The following is a 20,902-nucleotide window of genomic DNA, read 5'->3' as shown; positions in this document are numbered from 1 at the left end:
CCCGTGAAGCAACGTCCAGGGCCAGGCGATGGGCAGAGCCCAGAGCCCGGCCAGGGGGAGGTGCAGCCCAGCGCCTTCCCGGCCCGTGGAAGGTGCTTCCCGCGAAGCGCTCCTTTCCGCTAGCCCTGCCGTCCGGCATCCTGCGTCCATTCAACAAACGATTGTCAGCACCTGTCTCGACCCAGCTCCAGGCAGAGCTGCCGTGATGCCAAGAAGAGAGACGGCAAGCGACTCAACTGGCCACCGATACAACTGGCCTTGAGAGTAGGGGGAGGGCGGGGTACCCGTGGGCGGGGTACCCGGCCCGGTCCGAAGGAATCAGAAAAGGCTTCCTGAGGGAGTGCCATCTGAGCCAGGATGCATAAAGACCAGTAGATAAACGGGGCGGTAGGAGTCAGCTCTTGGAAAGGTGGGAGGCAGGAGAAGGCCCGCGGGCAGGAGGAGGTTCACCCCATCCCCTGGAACGAAGAGGCCAGTGTGGCCAAGCCCAGGGAATGAGGGGGCGGAGTGGGCTAAGGAGGGGCAGTGGGAGGGCACCCCCAGGAGGGGCGTGTGGTCTGGAGTGAGGACCTGGGACTTTATCCTGAGAGTGCGGGGAAATCACTGGTAGATTTCGGGGTAGTGGGTGACACACACGGATCTGAGCTGCATTTTGAAAAGTTAGCTCTGGGGACGGGTGGAGGATGGACGGGAAGGGGACAACGGCGGAAGGCAGAGCAGCGGCCAGGAAGCTGCGGCAGCAGCACGGAGCTGAGTGGCGGCCGCTACCATGAAGAGGGAGAGAAGCGGGCAAGGACAGAGGCCGCCAAGTGTCACCCCAGAGCTGTCATCCTCGCGTCCCACAAAGTCTGGGGGGTTAGTCAGGATAGGAGAAGGAGGATCCAGACAGCCCTGTGTCTGGTCCCTAAGGGTGTAGGGGGCAGGATAAGTGTTACCTGGGCCCCTTACAGTCCAGAGAGGCAAACTGAGGCACAGAGAGAAGGTGACACCTGCCAATGTCACACAGGGAGGCAGGCAATGGCCAGGCGGGGACTGGAAGTCCCACGTCCTGACTCGGATTCGCCTGTGCATGCACGTGTGTACATATGTGTGTGCGCGATGGCTGGAGCAGATGGGACAGTGGATACCTGCCCAGCGTGTGACGTGGAGGTGTGATTGTGCAGGATGTGTGCGTGCATGTGCAGGTGGGGTTGCGGGTGTGCGTTTGTGTGCAGTGTGGAGCTGCAAGCTAGCAAGAGCCTCTCAGACTCTCGGCCAAGGGGCCCATCGGCCCAGGGATCTCCAGATGGGCTCTCGGGCCTGGGCGGCTGCTCCCAGGCAGCAGCTGGGCAGGTACTCACTCTGGGCCTGGCACGCGGCAGAGGCCTTCTTGGCGCCAGCATGCTGGATGAGCACGTTGTCCTTGTCGTAGGAGCCTCCCTCCTGGCCCACCTCCACCACCTGCACCTGGGGCAGCGCCGTGTTCCACTTCACCACGTACTTGGGCCCCAGGGGCACCAGGCTGCTGATCTCCAGCTGGCCCCTGCCAGGACAGAAGACAAGGCCTGGAGAGCCTGCAGCATCCCAGCCCCAGGGCCAGCCCAGAGCGCGCTCCTCAGCACACCAGCTCAGCCAGGCACCTCACAGCCAATGTGCAAGACCACAGGCCAAAACCAAGCCAGACCGGGCAGGGAGCCATCCATGTGGCAGAAGCACCGAGAGCCTAGGCCCCAGCCCCCGATCCAGAATCGCATGCCCCCCGATGCCCCCAAGCTCCTACCTGTGGTTGGCAGGCCTAAGGAAAAAGACAAGAAGGAAGGGAAGGTCATTACTATGCTGAGTGACTTCTACAGGGGCCGAGACTTCTGGGGCCCAGCCACCAGTGGGTCAGGTGTGGGCAGAAGGGGCCACACGCAGGGCCTCTTCCCTGGGCTGGGCACCAGCCTGCCACACCTGATTCTCACACTGGCTCTGCTGAGAAGTCTGTATTATTCTGGACGAGGACAGTGATAGATGGATCATGTGACTCACCCCCAAATCTCCCAAACCGGTCCCCTAAAAGTGGGCCACTAGCATCCTCATCACACTATGCTAGGCCCTGAGCAACAGGCAGGCAGAAAGGGGAGTGTGGATCAGAGATGGTGCTTGAATGAGTAAGAGAGTAAATGAACGAGTCAGCCACAAGCACCGCCACACTCATCCGGGAAAGGGGCTTCCTTGCCCGAGTCCCCTCCCAGGGCCAGGCCTTGTCCAGACCTGTAAACTGGCACAGAGTAAGGGCTCAGTATATATTTGATGGGTTAATAGTGTGGAAGTCCCCAAACAGCCCTGCTGACTCCCCTTCTAGGACACGGGATCCACAACCACAGACCATCCCGACTCCTCTCCGTGGCGGTGGCTGTGGTTGTGGGCAGGAACGGAACACACAGCCGACTCTGGGCGCAGAGTCTAAGTCAGGTTCCCAGGCGCCCCGACCCATCATGTGCCCAGCCAGGGGAAGGAGAGCCAGGCTGGGGTTAACATCGAACTAGGGGAACCACTCCCCACCCTTGGATCCTGGTTATTGTTGCCACTGTTGTTTCTGTGATGTTTTTTAAAGTGACATTAAATATGGAAAACAGAAATTCTCCTTCGCTCGCGTTTGGAAGAGCCCGGCTGGGAAGGCCCCAGCTGGAGTCCCTTTGGCAAAGGGTCATAATCCCATACAGAGCCAAGCAAGGGACATGGGTGAGTGAACCACCGCTGGAGGTGGTGAAGGACAGCAGAGCATGAGCCCCAGTAAAGTGGGCATATGACCCACTCCAGGCCCAAGTGGCCCAGAGCATTATGGGTCCAGACGCGGGATCTTCACATTTTCAAGAGAAATCGAATGTCTCCATCTCCATGTGAACTCCCTCTGAGAGCCAAACAAGATTCCCAGAGGCCAGTGTGACCCCTGGGCCACAGGTTTGCTGACTCCGGTCTAAAGAGTCACCCTCATCCCGTCCAGACCTCTGACTCAGTGACAGCCTGGCAGCCTGGCTCTGAGCATCTCTACAACTTCTGACCCAGAATCAGGAGACCAGGCTCCTGAAGGAGAAGATGCTCTGGGCAGTGGGGAGAAAGGCACAGACTCACGCCGTGAAGCACCGAGATCTGACCGGAGGAAAAGCAGTGCGAATTAGCAGCAGGGATTTGGGTGGAGAAAGGGAGAACCTCTTGGCTTTCAAAGTGGTCAAAACTCAGGAGGCTGTTCAGTTACCGATGACAGCAAAGTCCCAGAACAGACCACTCTGTGCAATGGACGGCTGCTTGCCAAAAGGCTGGAGGTGGCCCCCAACGACCTCTCCAAGTGCCTCCGAGCACCAGGGACAGAGCAGGCCAAGAGGGACAGGGAAAAAAGCCGAAATATCCAAGACCTAGCTGAGCTCACATGGGACCCTGTCACAGAGAGGTCGGCTGAGGGACTGGGCCAGGACAGGAGTGTGTCCCCAAGGAGAAGCAATGGCCTGGGCCCACTTACTTGAAGTTGATGTTGGCACAGACCAGCATGTCATTGAGCAGGAAGACTCTACGCTCCTTGGACTTGATCAACTGCCCACGGTCACCATACACGGTCTCCGTCAGCGTCTCACAGAGGAGCAGCTGCCTCTGGCCTGAGGTCAACAGCTGGGGGAGAGAGACAGAGCAAGGTCAACACCAGTGACCACGGAGGCCGTTACCCAGACATCGCCACACCAAAGGCCCACAATTCCCCAGGTGCGCACAAAGGAGCCTGAGGCTACGAGAGGTGGGAGGATGGGCCAGGGCCACACGCTCCATCCTCGGGGTGACCAGGGGCACTGGGGACGAGGCTGGAAGACCACACGCTGGGCTCTCTGACCACCCAGCCTGCCTAGGAGCCAGCACCCTTCAGGGCCCATCTGGGGAGCCCGCCATTGCCAGACCCTCCGTATGGCAATCTCCAACGGCCGGACACAGGCTCCGGAGTCACAGGCATGTGCTCCGGCATGGCCCCGCCGGCACCAGGCACCAGCTGTGAAGCCGTCCAGCACCCACCTGTCAAGGGCAGCGATAACCTCCACTGCTCAGGTCACCGGGGTGATGCGTGGCTGGGCCTGGCTACAGAACTTGCATCGGGGTGATGCGTGGCTGGGCCTGGCTATGGAACTTGCAGAGCCCAGTGCAAGATGAAGACATGGCCCTCGTTCAAAGGTTATTAAGAATTTCCAAGACAGCGACAGCAGAGGATTAAACCGAGTGTGCGGCCCACGTGACGGCACGAATCCCACGCCCAAGAACCTGGCTCGGCACACGGCGCACGGTGGGCATGCCGTAGACGGCCGCCGCTCCCGCCCTGCTGCCGCTGTCCACAACGGCCTTCACCGCGAGGTGTGGCCTCAAGCGAGGAGCTGGCCTGGCAGTGGGTCCTGTCCCCGCGCCCCGACCTGCTGGACAGCCTCGGCTGGTCTCGCCCCTTGGAAGGCTCCTGATGGGTTAGGTAGATCTGCTGGCCAATGAGGTCGACCCTCTGAGGAGGCCAAGGACCTTTAAGCCTGAGGCAACTGGGCAGGCTGGACACCAAGAACCCCCTTCCAGGACTGGGACCACCATCCTGCCCAGGGACCCACCGGGAAAACACTTACAAGTAGGGATTTGGGGGCGGGGGGCTAGAGGCGAGTATTCAGCAAAATTCATTCCCAAAACCCGTGACTCTTGAGGACAACAGTTACCCTCCTCCCCTTCCCCATCCTCACTAGGAAAAGGGCTGAGCACCCCAAAACCTCTCCTGGAAAGAATGCTCTGTCAACCTCCGAAGAATCATGTCCCTCAAGTCAACACAGAAGTCTGGATGGTACCAACACAGTCAATCGGCTCCACAATCCCCTGAGGCCATCCCCATCCCCACACGAGGAAACCACGATGCCACAGGTAAAGTGATTTGGTGAGAATCAGCACAGGATGGCGCCAGGCCGCATGGACCACCCTCAGCACTGGGCAGCTGGCCACACGCCCTCCAGCTCCTGGCTGGGTGAGACAGGAGTCAGGGAGGCCCTGTTGCTCCTAAAACATAAAAGGACTTGGGGTCCCCCAGGGGTACCCCCATAACTGCTAAGGCTGGGCTTCCCCACCCCATCATGTCCACCACCAAGCTGACCACAAGCTCATAAAAACTCAGCTGGGCCCCTGAAAACAGCAGGCCCCGTGGAAGGCTGCCGAGCATGCTGCGACACAAGCCTTGGGACAGGAAAGTCCCCTGAGCTTCTGGCAACCATGCTCCTGCCCCTTAGGCAGATAAAAAAGAAATGAAAAAGGAAAACCCAGATATTGCACAAACAGCCCCCTGGTGGGTCCTGAGCAGGCACATTTTGAAACAGCCACACAGTTCCGTTTCGGATACACCCAGTTTCATTTCCACTTTTTCCTGGGTGACAGAAGATGAGAAGAAAATCACAGGACCAATCTCAGAACTGGCCAAGGCTGCCCAAGGGGGCCCTGGCAGGGGGCAGGTGCAGCGTGCGGCCACCACCACCCTCTTCACGACACCATCCCATACGGTCCGAACTCGCCCCCTGCTTGACAGGTGGAGAAACTGAGCCTCCAGTTCCGCGCCCAATGGCAACGGGTCTTCCCGACCCGCAGCCAGTCACTACTGCTCTTTACTGCCTGGGTCCTCGTGGGGGACAGAACAGAGGGCCCTTCCCAGGGCAGGTGCGTGGAAAAGGGCTTCCCTCTCCAGAGCGAGCTCTTCCCGCTGCACAGAGGTGCGAGCCAGGGCAAGAGACACCCTCCTGGTTACAGAAAAGGAGCTGATGGAAGGAACAGAAGAAGATGCTCCCAAGTGCGCAAAGACCATTAAGTAACAGCACAGGCGGCCATGGCTGGGCCGAAGCCTTTTTCTCGAGAGGCGTTCTGAAACAGGAGGGGTGTGTGTTACTAGCTGAGGGCCTCCTGCCTGGAGGTGGGGAGGGGGCGAGGGACGGCCCCAGCCCTCACGCCCACCCTGAGAGACCTTGGGTGGGGACGCTGCCACGGGAAGGGGCTCCCGCCTCTACCCCATCTTTTTTCCCATCTCTGTCCTCCTGGAATGGGCGAAGCAGACCTCACTGGAAAGACGCGAGTGGGGGACGCGAGGGGTGTGGGCAGCCACTGCTCAGGTGACCGGTGCCACACAGCGTGGTGGGCCGGCATGCGGGCTCCTCCAATCCTTCGAGAAGATCCACCAGTGACTTTATGGGCTATCTCTCCACCCTCAAAGGTTGGCAACCAATTCCGTTTTCTTATAAAACACCATGTGGGCCTAAAAACACGTGTACAGCTTGAATTTGGCCTGAAGTAGAAGAGTCTTAAAGTGTAGGACTCCTGATGCGTAGAATCGCAAGGGACCCTGCGGGTTATCTTGTCCCGGCCCTGGCAATGTGGCTCAGGGAGCCTTATGGCCTGCAAAGCGCAGTCGACATGGATAGGGCTGCCATCTTCCCAGCAACCCTTCCTGTACTATTAGAAAGTTCCACCCCATGTGGTTGAAATCTCATTGACTTTAGTCACTCGCCTTAGTTCTGCTTTTGGGGCCCACAGAGCCAGAAGGCTCCCGGTTTTTCCTCTAGAAGCGCTGAACACATCCCTGTGACCCCACGCGATGCCCCTTCTCCAAAGTACGACTGATATGCTCACCACGTGCCATGGGGCAGGGATGCCGCGCCCTAAATCAGCTGGGCCAACCTCCACCCTCTGGTGGGTAGAAGAAGGCAGAACCCCGGATGCAGGACCTCCCAGATGGGGGAGCAGTTGCAGGAAGCGCCTGTCACGTGCCACTAGGGACACAGAGGACTGAAGTTCACCAACAGGTTACTCTAGGAGGTGCCTGTTGTTTTGGTACTGTCCTGGTATTTTAAAAACAGGGTTCTCTACAAGCTCATTTGAAAATTTTTAATTTTTAGTTTTTTTGCTATAATTTTTCTAAGTTGAAAACCCAAAACATAGTACAGGTTTTTCATCTTTCTTCTTTATAAATGACAGTAATGACGACCACAGCCACCTTGTACAAAGGACCCTGGGCCTGCTGCTTTGCCAGCTCCCTCATTTGCCTCCCAGCGGTCCTGGGGCTAAGGAGAATTGAACTCTTCTCCTTTCAAGTGAGGTTCAGAGAAGTTAGCTGATTCCCCTGAGGCCACACAGCAAGCACCAATGGCAAAATCTGAATTCGAACCCAAATTCTGACTCCAGAGACCCCTCGTTCTTGCACAATACTAGGCAATCATGTCAGATGTCCTTCCCGGCAATTACACGGATGAACAAAATGAGCTTCTGTCCTAGTAACAAATGTGCAGGTCCGGTCCAGGCTAATGCTCTAGGTTAAGGCCTGCGGGCTCAGAGGGAAGCCAGGAACCCCCTCCCTCAGAGAACATCGCCACCTAGTGGGCAGCCGTGGGGCAGGAGGCAGAGAGACAAGTGACCAAGGCTGCAAAGCAGGTAAGGGCGCACAGCTGGAGGGTCTGGGCACCCACCTTGTTGAGGCTGCTGCGGTCACTGACACTCTTGGTCAGCTGCTGGATCTCGGCCACCTGGTCGGCCAGCCGCTTCTGCTCGTTGAGCTTCTCGGCCAGCGTCTCCAGCTCCGTGAGGGCCAGCTGCAGCGAGAGCCTGTCCGGGTGGCCCCTGGGGGTGTTCTTCAGCATGTCCTGCCAGGGCCCAGAGAGACCCAGTGCTGAGAACCCACGCCCCAGCAGACCCGTCTCTGGCTGGGGTCAAAGCCTCAGCCTCCCACACCCGATACAGAGACCAGGTCAGAAAGGACCGGCTCACAGCCAGGACAGGTGGTACCTGGCATAGAGCACAGCCTCGTAAAACAGCCAACGAGTGAAAAAATAAAATAAACATGTGGACCGATCCCTGAATCGCCAATCAATGTTATGCCGAGGGCCCACTCCTATAGCTGGCAACTCTGAGGACAGACAGGAAACCGCTTCCGAAGCCCTAGGCTGGCAGCCACCTGTCCCAGCCGGGCAGCAGGGGCTCGCCCCGCTGACTGGGGACCTTTGGCAATCAGGGGAGGTGTCCCAAGCTCTCAAGAACCCACTTGGGGGCTAACGCTCCCTGGGGAGGCTGAAGTGGCCGAGGTCAGCTTACTCAGTGAGCATCTCCTCCCTGCCAGGAGCCCGCAGGTCCTGGGAATTCCACGCACCTTCATTCCCTTCCTGCAACCTGGGCTCACCCACCACCAGTCACTTAGCCTTCTGCACTGGGGAGGCGGAAAATAAGCTGTCGGATCTGCTCGGCTTCACCCCAGGAGTGGGGACAAGGGGACCGGGGACTGAGACCCTGCCCGCAGCCCACAGCAGATGTGCAGGTTGTGGGTGACAGATGAGAAGCCCCCACCCCACGAGGCCCCCGCCAGCCCACGCCAGGGTCCTGGGGAGTACCTGAAGCAGGAGAATGAACTGAGGGAACCTCTGGATGGGCTTCACCATCAGCCCGTAGAGTGTGACGCGGTCGGAGCTACACACCTGCCGCCGCTGTTGGGGACGAGGTGGGGTCATTCGCTGACCAGCTGCAGCGAGGCCCCAGCGCCCCGGGGTGCAGACGCTGCTTGGCCTGGGCGCCTCTCCCCGGGCCCGGGACTCTGCTCAGCCTCAGGCCTGAGAGAAGAGCCAGGGGGGGTCTCTGGTTCCGCAGCCAGGGCTCCCTGCCACCACAAGGGTCCCTCAACAGCCCCTCACCCTGGGGTGACTAGAGCCATCATGTTAAGTCTCTGGACTAAAAGCATAACTGGGAAATTCAGCAATTTACGGCAGAGGCCAGACCTCGGGAAGCAGCCGAGACAAACATTCCTCCATGTAAACTAAAGCAGCCGGGCCCATGCCAGGGTGAGGGGCGGGCATGGGGGTGCCTACTGCCCTGTCTTTTCTATCTGTTTTGGGCACACCATTCACATACCTGTCACCTTGACCCAGCCCTCATCCCCTGAGACCCGGAGTGTAGCCTCTCTCCACTGGCCTCTGCTTCCACCTGCCCCGGCCCAAAACCCTTCAGCAGCTCCCCACTGCCTGAAACACCACATCCTAGGCCCTGTGCCTGGAGGTCCAGAACCACCCACACCGACTCAGCTGCCACCGCGCCTTCTCTCCTGGGACTCCCCTTGGACACCTAGGGCTCCCAAGATCCAACCAGACTCACCTGCCCCCATCCTCCTGCTTCTGACCTTTGCCCTACAACTCCTACACCTGGAACACCCTCTCCGTCTCCACATATTACAATACCGCCGTCCCTTGGGACCCATGGCAGACAGCACCTCACAGAGAAAGCCCCCTGACCCTCTCAGATCAGGACAGTGGGTACCTCGGCTTAGGTCCCGGCCCCTGGCCCACCTGCACCCTCCACCACACAGCACACTCCCTGTGGTAGGGTCTCCGTTTACCTCGCCTGACTGTGTGCCCCAGGAAATCAGGGGTGGCCTGGGCACAGCCACACAAGGCCTTTGGTCCTTTTACATCTAATCTCCCATATGAGCCCCAAGACACCCCTTTGAGGAATTCTCCTTGCCCTTTTACAAATGAGGAAAAGAGACAGGCCAGTGACAACCTGAGCCACACCTGGAGACCCAACCACAACCAGCTTGCCAAGGGAACACACCCCCAACCCTGCTGGGTCTTCCCACAGCAGACCCCCCATCATCCCACCCATCCTACAGATGGCACAGGCTTCTCTTCCACCCAGCAAAGCCCAGGATCCCAAGAGGCCAAGAGACACTGTAACTCTTTATCACCCTCCTGTTAAGGGGTAAGAGGGACCCACTATCATCCCATGAGGCTGGGGGTGCCTGTGAGAAAGAAGGAGGTGTCCAGGCCAAAGCAACATGACACCTGAAGCTGGACTATAATGTCCCCCCTCTCCTGAGACACCCTCCTGCCCCACCATTGCCAGTGCCCCATTGAGAGGGGCCCTGGACCACCACCAGGCCCACCTTGAGAAACTCGAGGAAGGCAGGCTTGGTGAGACAGGCCTTCTTAATGATGGACATGGCATTGGTGAAGTTGTTCACGTAGTCGCTGTACACGTCTAGCACCATGGACTTGGAGAACTGCAAGAGGCGAGGGTACAGCGGGGGAGGGTCACATCAGCATGAGGGGAGGGGTGCCAGCACCCCCTCGCCCGCCCTCGAGGCCGCCACACTATTCTGATGGCACCCCCTAGAGGATCTCGACCAGTCTCAGGTCAGGAAACCTGTCGCCCCACTGAGGGGAGGAAACCTGACTCAGAGAGGCCAAGAGACCCTTCAGGTTGCAGAGAGGAAGAGGAGGTGGCTAGGAGAGCCCAGGAGGCTCCTCCCACCCCAGCAGGCAGCCCTGGCCCACAGGTGGCGGGGAAGGCAGGTGTGACAGCCAGCCCCTTTTCTGTACCTGCTTCCTAACCAGCCCCAGGAATAAATGGCCCCTGGCCTGCCACCCTCAAGGACAGCGCTCTTGACCCCAAACTCCTAGAGCACACCTACCAGGGGCTCAGGGTCAGATCTATTGAGCACTGAGATTTTCAAAACAATACTACTTTTCTTTAAGCAGAACCCAATCACCTAAAACAGATCAGGGTGGAGTTCCGCTGACTTCGCCTTCCCTTGTCCCATGAATCTCTATGAGGCCCACGGATTTCCGTTTAAAAAACCCCAAGTCCAGCTGACCCCTCATGCCACAGAGGCTACCCGCACCTGAGGGCCCAGGGGCTGCCCTATGTGGCAAAACTAGGCCGGAAGTAGGGCAGGTCTCCTGGAGCGTGATGTGGTGATTATGCCCCGACGCCCTGCAGCGTCCTCCGGGGGCGAGGCCATGGTCTGCTGCAGCATCTCCAACAGTGAGCACTCCAGGAGTGCTCGGCGGGGGCGCTGCAGACTGGCCAGGTGGCTGCCACAGTGGCCGGTCCCCACCTGAGCAGAACCAGGGCGGTGGGCTGGCTTCACCAGCACTGAGCCTGCAGACATCTCCAAGGACACACTAGGTACTAGAAGGTGCCACGCCTACCCCTAGCTTAGGCCACAGGGCAGATTCAGGCCTTGCTGCCCTCTGACCCCGCTGGCTTGGACAGAGTGACCAGGCAGAGGCAGGAGGCTGGCCCAGAAGACCTCCCGGTCAGGCAGGCTATGATGGCTTTTGCACTGGTGGGCTGGGGAAAGAAAGTTTGGGGATACCTACCGAAGCAACGAAGAGGTCCCCGATCTTCTCGGTGGAGTCCCACTCGGCCACGCGGGAGGACAGGGCGATCTGGAACATGGAGTGGCAGTGCAGGATCTCCTTCACGCGGAAGAACACCACCTGGCACTTGCGGGCGCTCAGCGCCTTGGGCTCCATCTCCATCAGGGGGTTGCGGTAATCCTGCCAGGGCAGGCGGAGTGAGCACCCCAGCCCCTCCGCCCGCCCGCCCTCGTGGCAACCAGGACAAGGCCACTCACGACTCGGCGGGCCACAGGCGGACCTCCCTGTCGGACATGTATCCCACTCCCCACTGTCCTCTGGAAGGATCTCCCTGAATGTGACCCTCCTGGCCCCTCTTTGCTCACCCACGGCCCAATCCCACAATTTGCATGAAGTGGGATCGAGAGGAAGAGACGCCTGCCTGTGCGGACCTCCCCGCAAGCAGCCCCTGCCCTGGCCCCAACAGGGCCAGCCTGGCCCTGTTTGGCTCTGCCTACGACTGGGCCGGTATGTCTAATGGAGCAGTGGCACCGATGTCACGGCAAGCTCCCCCGGGCCCCAGACCGAGAGCCACACTCCAACCAACTTTGTCAGAAACCCGAGATATTTTCATCTCCACCTGCTTGAAGTCTGGGCTCCTCGGGGGATCCGACCTCGGGAGGGGAAGAGAGGGCATTATTAACACTCTCCCAGCCTGGAAGTTCCCTTCTCTCTTGGCCTAATTCTGAGATCCAAAACACCCCAAAGGATTCGCCATCTCGGGAATGCAAACAACAGACCAAGTGGGCACACCTTAGTCAAGTCACACGAGCGTCTACTTGGCAATCCCTGGGCGACTGATGGTGAGAGAGGGTGTGCCCTACTTCCTGCTTTGGGGAGCTCCAACATAAAAGGGAGACACAGCCCCATCCCAGGGGCTTCCAAAGTGGCGGAGAAAATATGGTCCCTTCCAGGCGTGAAAGGGACCCCATGCCCTCGTCTGTCCAGGACAGCCTTCATTTCATGGAAGCCCAATTTGTTTCAGAAAATGTAGTCCTCCCATGAACACCAAGGCATCAGGAATTCTTAATGTCCCAATTTGGAGGTCCACCTGTCCCCATAAAAGAACTGACCTTTGGCCCCTTCCCCTTAAAACTGTCCCCAGTCCCCAAACATTCCTTGCAAAGTGGCCCTCCCTGCCTCCCCCCAGAGTCCCTGGAGTCGTACCTGGAGCACCCGCTTCAAAGACTCCACGTAGCTGCCTTCGCTCTGCACGATGGAGCCCAAGATGTGCCTCCGGACCACCTACCCGGGCCGGAAACACAGTCAGTGCCTGCGCCTGCCCACGGCACAGGGCCAGCACCTGCCAGGTGCACAGCGCCCGGTGACAGATCGTTATGCCCAGGGAAACCGGAGACTGAGGGGCAGAAGGGACCCGTCCCTCCCAGAGCCCACTCCTGGGACCACCGGGGTATTTCCTTCCAGAGCCCCTGCCGATCCAGAGAAACACCCGTGCTCCCCAGACTATGAAATGCAGGCAGGAGGCGTGGGGACTCGAGTCCCCTGCCGGGCGTCTGCTCACGCACTCCAAGGGATGAGGAGTCACCACCTCTCCTCCAGGGGGAGGCGGCCTCCTCCGCCTTCTGACAGCTCTAGTAGGTAATTCCTTCTCAGCCAACACTGAAACCTCAGCTCCCGCCACTTACGGATCCAATCCCTAACCAATCCCTCTCCCACAGGACAATCCTTGCGGTGCCCCCCGCCTCACCAAGTGGGCTCTGCTTTGGGCTAACATCCAGTCCCTGCCCCTTTCCTTCAGTGCATATCGATGCACCCCTCAGATGCAACCTGACTAGCACCTGGTCAAGCACATGTGACTTGCACCCCCCTTACCTGGATGTGGATGGGGGGTGCGGGTAAACTGTGCTGCACATTGGAATCACATGGGCATCTTTAAAAAATACTGTCACCAGGCTCCCCCCGACAGACATTCAGACTGAATCGGTATGGGTGCAACCTGGGCCTTGGGGATCCTCAAAGCTTCCTGGGCCATGCTATGGTGCAGAGAAGCCGAGACGGAGCTCACGAAAGCTGCCTTGTGTGAGAGGTGTGAGGAGGCGGGGGATGGTTGTCCACCACGGCCCAGGGCTGGGAAGGTGGCTGTCCCCTCAGCACTCCTGAGAATGTCCTTCCCAACACCCACCACTACCATCTTCCCTGCTGCCCATGGCTATGTGACGGGCTGGGCCACTGTCCTTCAAGCTGTTGCATGCACTGTTAATGGTCCCCAGGTGGCCAAGCTGTTCGTGGAGCAGAGTTCTCAGCCTCAGCACGTGGATGTTTGAGGCCAGGTAAGGGGGAGGGGGTGTCTGTCCTGTGCACTGTAGGATGTTTAGCAGCATCCCCGGCCCTGCCCACTAGATGCCAGTAGCATCCCCCAGTTGTGACAACCAAAGACGTCACTAGACATTGCCAAATGTTCCCTGGGGTACAGAATTGCCTCAGTTGAGAGCCACTGGCCTAGAATAACTAATATTGCCTCATCCAGGAAATGTAGAGGCTCCTGAGGAGAGCGGCCGCCAATGCCAGGAGGAGCTGCCCCGGGGTCTCCCCTGGCTCCCACTCTGACGCCGACTCGCTGCACTGGGGCTGGGGAGCGGGGGGTGGGGGCCACCATCTCAAGGCCGCTCAGGGGCCAGGCGGGTAACGGGAATAAAAGAAGCAGGCAGATGGTCTCCCAAGGCGAGACGTGTGGCCATAGCTCCCCGATTTTCAAAAGAGGTCAAGCATCAGGATTTTCTGCCAATCGAAAAAAACTGGCAAATTCCTCCATTGGGCTTGGTACCCTGATGCGCCTTGTTCTGTGTCCTCACAATCGGAAGAACGCAGGGGTCCCTCGCCCGGTTCTGTGGCTGGGAAAACCCAGGGTGGGAGGGAATCAAATGTGACAGCCAAGGTCCCAGAGCTAAGCCACCCGATGTCAGTGTGTCACTGTGGGAGAAGGAAGACATTGCCCAAGGAGCCCCAGCTTCTGGGGGAAGCCGAGGACGCGAGCAGTGACTCTGAGCTGGATGGAGGGAGGGGCCGGGCACCTCGCTGCCTCCAGAGTTGGAATCGTTCAGTGCTTCTCGACCCTTTCTGCACTGCAGTCTCTTCTGTCAAACCTTTGTTTGAAACAGTTAAAACTGTTCCAGTTGCTGTGGGCGTGGGAAGCAAGAGCTCCAAGTGCTGGGGCTCCAGCACCCCCAGGACACCAGCATGGAACCCACAGGGCCCAGCTAGGAAAGTCTGTGCAGCCGGCTGTGACGAGAACCCACGGGGCCCAGCTGGGGTTCTGCCAAGAGCCCCTTGATCGTCGCCTCCCCTTTAAGACACAGGCCTTGCGGCTCCAAGTAATAGGCTGGGACTCTCGACCATCCCTTCCCCGGAAGACCCCTACCCCGCTGCTCTTCCCACAGACCTGCTGAGGGCTCAGGCCATCAGGCATGGGACCCAGCTCCGGGGCTGGAGGCTTGAGGTCCGTAACGCTGACCTCCAGGAGCCCCATGTCCTCCTCTTCCGAGTCACCTGGAAAGTCAGATGGGCTAGTGATACATGCAAGGCAAGGGCGACACGGCCTGCTCGGCCTCCGTGAGCTGCAAACCACCCAAGCCCAGAGTCCCGGGGGCCGAGCAGCTCCTGGGGCCACACGGGGCCAGAGCCCAGTCACTGTACCCGCAGCCACAGTCTGCGAGAATAGTCTGTCTGCAAATAAACATGAGCAAGGGAGGGGGGGAGGGGACACAAAGCAGCATGCAGTGAGGGCTCTGCTCTTAGAACCCGCTCCACCAGAAGTCACCGTCCCTGCTCAGACCCGCCCGCTTCCAGCCTGGCAAGGGCCAGGCCGCCCATGTCCCCATCACTGGGCACTAAAAATAGTTTTCTTCTGGATGCCTAAAAGGAGGAAGAAAGCCCCGAGAAAACAGGCTGTTTGGCTTTGTGTTTTCATCTTCCAAAAAAAAAAAAAAAAATGCGAAGAACCAAGAGGGAAAAGTTCAGCTGGTGTCCTCAGAGCAACTCAGGATGAGCGGGGGTGGGTCTCAGACAGAGGACAGAGGGGACAGAGGCCCAGACAGAGGCAGAGGGGAAGCCAGGCAGAGTGCAGGGGTCCGACCCTGGAGGTCCGGCCCCCACGAGAGAGAGAGAGGGGCACAGGGAGACGGGACCCTGGCTGCTCACGGCTCTGAAACCCAAAGGCGGCGGCCGTGGGCGGCAGGAAGTGGGCGCCGTGGGGAAGCTGGGAAGAGAAAAGAAGTGGCGGTGACTCCAGGGAGCAGAGGGAGCAGGGACGCCCAGGCGGGCCCTTACCTGAGCAGGAGACAGACGAAGAGGAGGAGGAGGGGCAGCGGATGACGGCGTCGGGGTGGGGGTGGTGAGGGCCCTCCTGCCTGGCCCACATGGTACCCCGGGCATCACTCCGCACCCACCCCAGCCGCGGGCCCCGCGGCTTCCTCTTCCCCCACACGCCACTGGGCAACATTCTTGGCCGGAGACTCGAGCCCTGCCGCGGCTATTAATAACGCCTCTGGTGGGAGGGTCACTTTAGGAAAGGCTCTGGACTAACAGACGGGGTGGGGAGGGCCTGGGGAGAGCCCGCTGGCCGCCATGCCTGGGGGTGGGGAGGGTGACCGGGATCAGCTCCAGCCAGCCGGCCTGTCCACCTTGCCCATTCCCTGGGCCACTCTGCTAAGGGTGAAAAATTTTTCAGGTGAGCCAACTTCTGCTTCTGTAATCTGCTTGCTTGTTCGATGTGGTTCTAGGCTTTATAAGCTGCCTCTTTTGGGAGCTCAGGGCTGATTCTCTGACCCTGCGTGGTGGAGAGTCAGTTACCGGCCGGCTAATAAAGGCTCATAATTCATCTCAATTGGCTCCGTGGGTCTTAGAATTGATCGCGCCACAACAACTCCACAAAGTTTGGGACAGCTCCTGGGCCCATCACCTTTCTTGTCGGGGAGCCAGAGCTCCACCCAGTGCATGTCGTGGTGGGATTAGACTCATTCCACAGATGGGGAAGAACTGTGCAGAGTCGCACAGACGGGAGGCCGTGGAGTTGGGATCTAAAGCCAGGTCAGGGAGATGCGCTGCTCACACCAAGCACTTCCCCTTAGCGCCCGAACGCAGAGAATGACGCCCGCGTGCGGGAGCCAGAGCCAAGCCTGCCTCTTCCCGTTCCCGGCCATCCTCACCACGGCCCCCCACGCAGAAGCCTCACTAGCCTGCTGTCCAGATGAGGAAACGGGAGACAGAGAGGGTGAAGCATACAACTCAAAGCTCTCCCCGGCTCCATCACCCGTGCTGACCTGGCGCCTCCCAATCCCTCTCCCCCACCAGAGGAAGAAGCCTCCTCCATCTTTCCCATGCCTGTGTGTCCTCGGGCAAGTCGCTGAACATCTCTGTGCTTATCCCCTCATCTCTGAATGAGAGCAGGACAGTCCTCCGTAGCTATTTGGTGTTTATAAGGATTAAATGAGGAACTATAAAGCTCTTAGGAGTACCTGGCACGCAATAAAGACTCGATAAACACAGACGATCACAAAAATCATTTCTTGGACATCTCACACTTCCCCTCCGCCCCCCCCCCCCGCCATCCCGGCCTTTGCATGTCCTCGCTCCTGCGCCCCAAGTGTCCGGTCCCCTCCCTGTGCCCCACTGCCAACTGACCTGGGCCCCCTTCTCCTGCTCTCAGCCCTCCTCTGACCTGCCGTGCATGCCCATATTTTATGCTCACTTCCTCTGGAGGCCTGCCAACAGAGCTCACTGTGGACCCCGCCACGTCCCTGACACCTTCACTGTCATTGCCCACGTGCACGCCTGTCTCCCCGACTGCACCGGGAGCCCCTAGAGGAAAGTGCTGTTCAGTTCATCGTGCTGTTCCTGCACCCAGCATGGGGTATGGCTCTTAGCAGGCGTTCAGTAAATACTGGCTGGTGGAGAGATGCGTGGATGGACGAAGGAAGGAAGGGCCAAGGGCACTCGAAGATGAGGCCAAGCGAGCCAGCAGGAGGCCATGACAAAGGGCAAGGGCAGGGACGCTGAACGGACAGGCCCCGCCTCCCCCGGGAGAGAAGGCCACACCTCCGAGAAGTAGGAACTAGGCTGGGACTGACTGCCTGCCCGGGCACTCGGGGCTCAGTCCCCAAGCTCCACCACCAGAGGAGCCCAGACACCACGTGACCTCGCCCACCTGCCCCACCGTGACCGGGCCGAGCACCGACCCTCCCAGTCCGGCCACAGCGCCTCACCGAGGACATCTTTCCTTTGTAAAAAGGACACTTTGCGCAGGACGGCGATCCTTGTCTTCTCCAGCCCGTCCTTGGTCCCGCTCTTGGCCGCCTTCATGAACTGGGTCATCTGGGCAAAGGCAGAGGGGCTCGTCAGAGGAACGGAGGCAGGCCCTGGACCACCTGCCACCAAGGGCCACCAGCCCCACCAAGGCCTCCCGGCCGGGGCCCACTCCCTCCCAGGGAGGGGCAGCAGTGGCTTAGAGGGACAGTGGGGGGCAGTGCCACTGGGATGGGGGGAGAAGGGACATTCATGCCCCAGGGGGTATCCTTTGGGGAACCCTCTCTTTGGGAAAGGGGTTGTCCTAACTTGATTTTTTTTCCCTTTCGGACAAATTACATGGGTATATTACTCCCGTCGGATTAAGGAGAAGGGGTCACACAGGGGAACGGCTCAAGTCCTGAAACCCTAGCCTGGGTTCAAATCCCAGCTCCGCCGCTCCCCAGAAACATGACCCGGGCCAAGCCGTAACCTCACGGAGCCTCAGCTTCCTCGCTGAGACTCGCCGGGGTCTGTGAGAACTAAACGGACCCTGGACCCTGGGAAAGCACGCTGGACGGAAACGTCAGCCGTACAAACGTCGGTGTTTACTTAAGGGGCAGCTAAAAGGAGGTGAGTGCACCCCGCCATCCCACCTGCTGAACCCGGGAAACCCCGTCCCCTGCCCACCAAACACCCACGTTTTTTACTGAGCCACTGCCCAGGGAAGGAGAGAAGGCTGAAGTTGCCACACAGCGGGGTGCAACTTCCCCGGGCAGGAAGGGAGGGCCCTGTGGGCACAGGCACAGCCAGCTGAGCGGAATGTGGGGTGCAGGAGGATGTGGGGAGGAAGCAGGCACCCCGGATGCTGGGGGAGCCCGGGGCCTGCAAACAGAGCTGCTGTCCCCTAACTCATTCTTTGGTCCCCTCCCAGCCCAGCTTCGGCATCTTCCCCCACACACAGCCAGCACTGTCCGATAGAAGTTTCTGGAAGGGCTGAAATGCTCTGTCTCTGTGCTGTCCGGCACAGCAGCCACTGGCTACATGTTACCATCGAATGTCTGAAAAGTGGCTGATGCAACTGACGACTCAAAATTCTTGACTATAATTAACGTTAATTAATTTAAATTTAAATAACCACATGGCTATCATAATAGTGCGGTTCTAGGAAAACCCTCTCCTTCCTGAAGCCCTCTAACTGAAGGTGGGGAGCACTTATCTGGGGGGGGGGTCCCTGGTCTCTGCTCTCACTATCGCCTTCCTCCGAACACCCGCTGGGTTCCTGGCATAAGCGTCTCGGCACTTCTTGGGGGTTTGGGCCAGGAAGGCTCGTAGAAAACCCAGTGGGCGCTGAGGCTGGGGGGCAGGGCGGCGGCTTTTCAGGAACAAGGCCAGCTTTCTAGAAACCACCAACAGGGTGGAAGGGCCGTCGCCAGCCCCTCCCCGCATGTAAATGGAAATGCTAGAGCAGTAATTCTTGGTTTTGGGGAAGCGGAGGGTCATAAACACCTTTGAGAACTAACAAGAGAGACAGATGTTGACCCCAAAAACTGTACAAACATGTTCATGCTCTTCTCGGAAGGGCCACAACCCCCTCCCGCAATGAGAAATCCCTGTCCTGGAGCCCGGTTCCTATCCTGGCAGGGCTGTCCTGGGAACCCCTAAATGGCCCTTCTGGCAAAAAAAAAAAAAAAAAGAACAGGTGAGTATCCCAAAAGTCCCTGAGTTAACTTGCAACCCGCACCCATCTTCATAGTTCAGAGGCCGGGCCAGGGGAAGCAGCTCGGCCTTGTGCTCCCTGCTCCTCTCTGGGCATCGGCTTCCTGAGAAGTCCAACCTGCCCCCACGCCAGGTCCCAGGGCTCTCAGCGGTGCTTGTACCCGGGCCCTGGAAACTGTAAAGCGCTCCTCTCCTCCTCCCGCGGAGGCCTCGGGGTCTGATGAAGAGGGCGGTGCCATGGGAGGAGGGCGCGCCGGTCTGAACCCCAGCTGCTGCCCGCTGGCATGACCGCCAGCCAGTTATTTCCCTCACTGGCCTCGCTAACGCTAAGTGCCAGCAGTAAGGCACGGGAGGGTGCCCTGGGGACAATACGGTCAGGTGCACAGATAATAACGCCACCATCCACTGAGGTCTCGGCTGGTGCCAAGCGCAGCACCGAGCAACTCACAGACCCGAGCTCATCTAATCCTAACATCCACCCCGGGGGCTGGTACTGTGAATGCCCCCATTTCACAGGCAAGGAAACCGAGGTTCAGAGAGGTCAAGGGGCCTGTCCAGGATCACACAGCAAGGCAGTGGTGGGATGGGCATTCAAACCCAGGCCTGCAGGCCTTCGAAGCCCATAGCACACAGTAGGTGCAAAATTAACGGAAGCTACTGCTGTCGACATCATCATTATCCAGAAGTCTGAGTCAATCTGTGATTTCTGCTACAGACGTCCTTTCCCTGGATCTCTCTGAACACCTCAAAGGGGGAGGAACGTACAATTTTTCTAAGTGTAACCCAAACCCACCCACCATAGTTATTAAATACAGAGTCCGGAGCCTTGGTCGGGACCTGCATTATCAACATCTCTGGTGGTGGAGCCTGGGAATCTGCAGGTGATTCTGAGGGCCCTAAAGTTTGCAAACCTACCCAGGCATTCCTGTAAATGGTTAAGATGTCACTTAAGGGTGGGGAGAAAGAGAGGCAAGAACATGGAAAGAAACAAGCTGGCTAAGGCGTCAACCAGTTCCAGCACGGATGTGAGCCATAGCTGGTTCCGGGTGTTGCGGGCAGCCCCCGGATGCAGGCCCACCCTCCGCGGGTCCCAGGAGCAGCAGGAAAGGCAGGGGCACCGACCCAGGACTTGGGAGGGACAGACAAACAATACCTTACAATCGTACTTGTGCTTCAGCTCCTGCATGTCTCTCCCCCCAACTCTTAAAGCCAAGATGTCTCTCTTAGTCCTGGCGTATCTCTCCTTTAGCCTAGTCAGGTCTGGAGAAAGCTGGAGCCCCCAAGCAGCCAGGCAGAAGGAGAGCAGGTGAGAGGAGCAGGCAGGACAAGCGAGAGACAAAACACGGACAACAGAGGAAAAAGGAGACTCAGATAAGGTGGCAGATGGACAACTCGGAGCAGGCGGGATTTGGGACCTGGGGATGACCAGGGCCCAGGCAGCAGTCGAGCCAGGCTCCTACCCGGAATAGGCTCCAGCAGCACCCAGCCCCAACCTCCAACCTCCCAGGAAGCTGAGGGCTGGGTCTCGAGAGCGGACACCCTGCTGCTGGAGAGGACAGGTGGGAGGGGAAGAGCCCAGGCCTCCCGCTGGGGGAAGGGAAACGATGCTCAGAGAACGAGGACTGTGTCTGTGCCGTCTCCCCATCCCAGGGGCTTCTGACACAGGAGGCTCTTGGAGGCTTTGTAAAACGGATGGAGTGCAGGCGGATGGATGGGCGGAATGGGTGGGCAAGGGTAGAAATTCAGGAGTAGGCCAATGCATA

At 59.0% G+C, this 20,902-nt stretch overlaps 1 protein-coding gene across 9 annotated transcripts in view; it reads right to left on the bottom strand.

Moving 5' to 3' along the window:
• Positions 1 to 20,902, bottom strand: part of ARHGEF10L (Rho guanine nucleotide exchange factor 10 like) — a 133,143-nt gene that overhangs the window by 51,613 nt on the left and 60,628 nt on the right. For 2 of the 9 annotated variants that reach the window (XM_016128273.2, XM_036229212.1), the window contains exons 8-18: positions 20,293 to 20,409; positions 17,402 to 17,510; positions 14,581 to 14,687; positions 12,348 to 12,425; positions 11,142 to 11,321; positions 9,923 to 10,039; positions 8,382 to 8,474; positions 7,467 to 7,640; positions 3,482 to 3,627; positions 1,760 to 1,774; positions 1,341 to 1,522 (exon numbers count right to left, since the gene is read on the bottom strand). In XM_016128273.2, the coding sequence (XP_015983759.2) occupies positions 1,341 to 1,522; positions 1,760 to 1,774; positions 3,482 to 3,627; positions 7,467 to 7,640; positions 8,382 to 8,474; positions 9,923 to 10,039; positions 11,142 to 11,321; positions 12,348 to 12,425; positions 14,581 to 14,687; positions 17,402 to 17,510; positions 20,293 to 20,409 (1,318 nt within the window). Of the gene's footprint in view, positions 1 to 1,340; positions 1,523 to 1,759; positions 1,775 to 3,481; positions 3,628 to 7,466; positions 7,641 to 8,381; positions 8,475 to 9,922; positions 10,040 to 11,141; positions 11,322 to 12,347; positions 12,426 to 14,580; positions 14,688 to 15,467; positions 16,726 to 17,401; positions 17,511 to 20,292; positions 20,410 to 20,902 lie in introns of those variants that run through there. The other 7 variants (XM_016128279.2, XM_016128282.2, XM_016128278.2 and 4 more) reach the window with 6 other exon arrangements.

This window comes from Rousettus aegyptiacus, unplaced genomic scaffold (assembly GCF_014176215.1).
Source record: "Rousettus aegyptiacus isolate mRouAeg1 unplaced genomic scaffold, mRouAeg1.p scaffold_m13_p_1, whole genome shotgun sequence".
In the NCBI taxonomy this organism is placed as follows: domain Eukaryota; kingdom Metazoa; phylum Chordata; class Mammalia; order Chiroptera; family Pteropodidae; genus Rousettus; species Rousettus aegyptiacus.
Note: the sequence above shows the minus strand (reverse complement) of the source record. Positions and strands in the feature narration are given on the sequence as shown.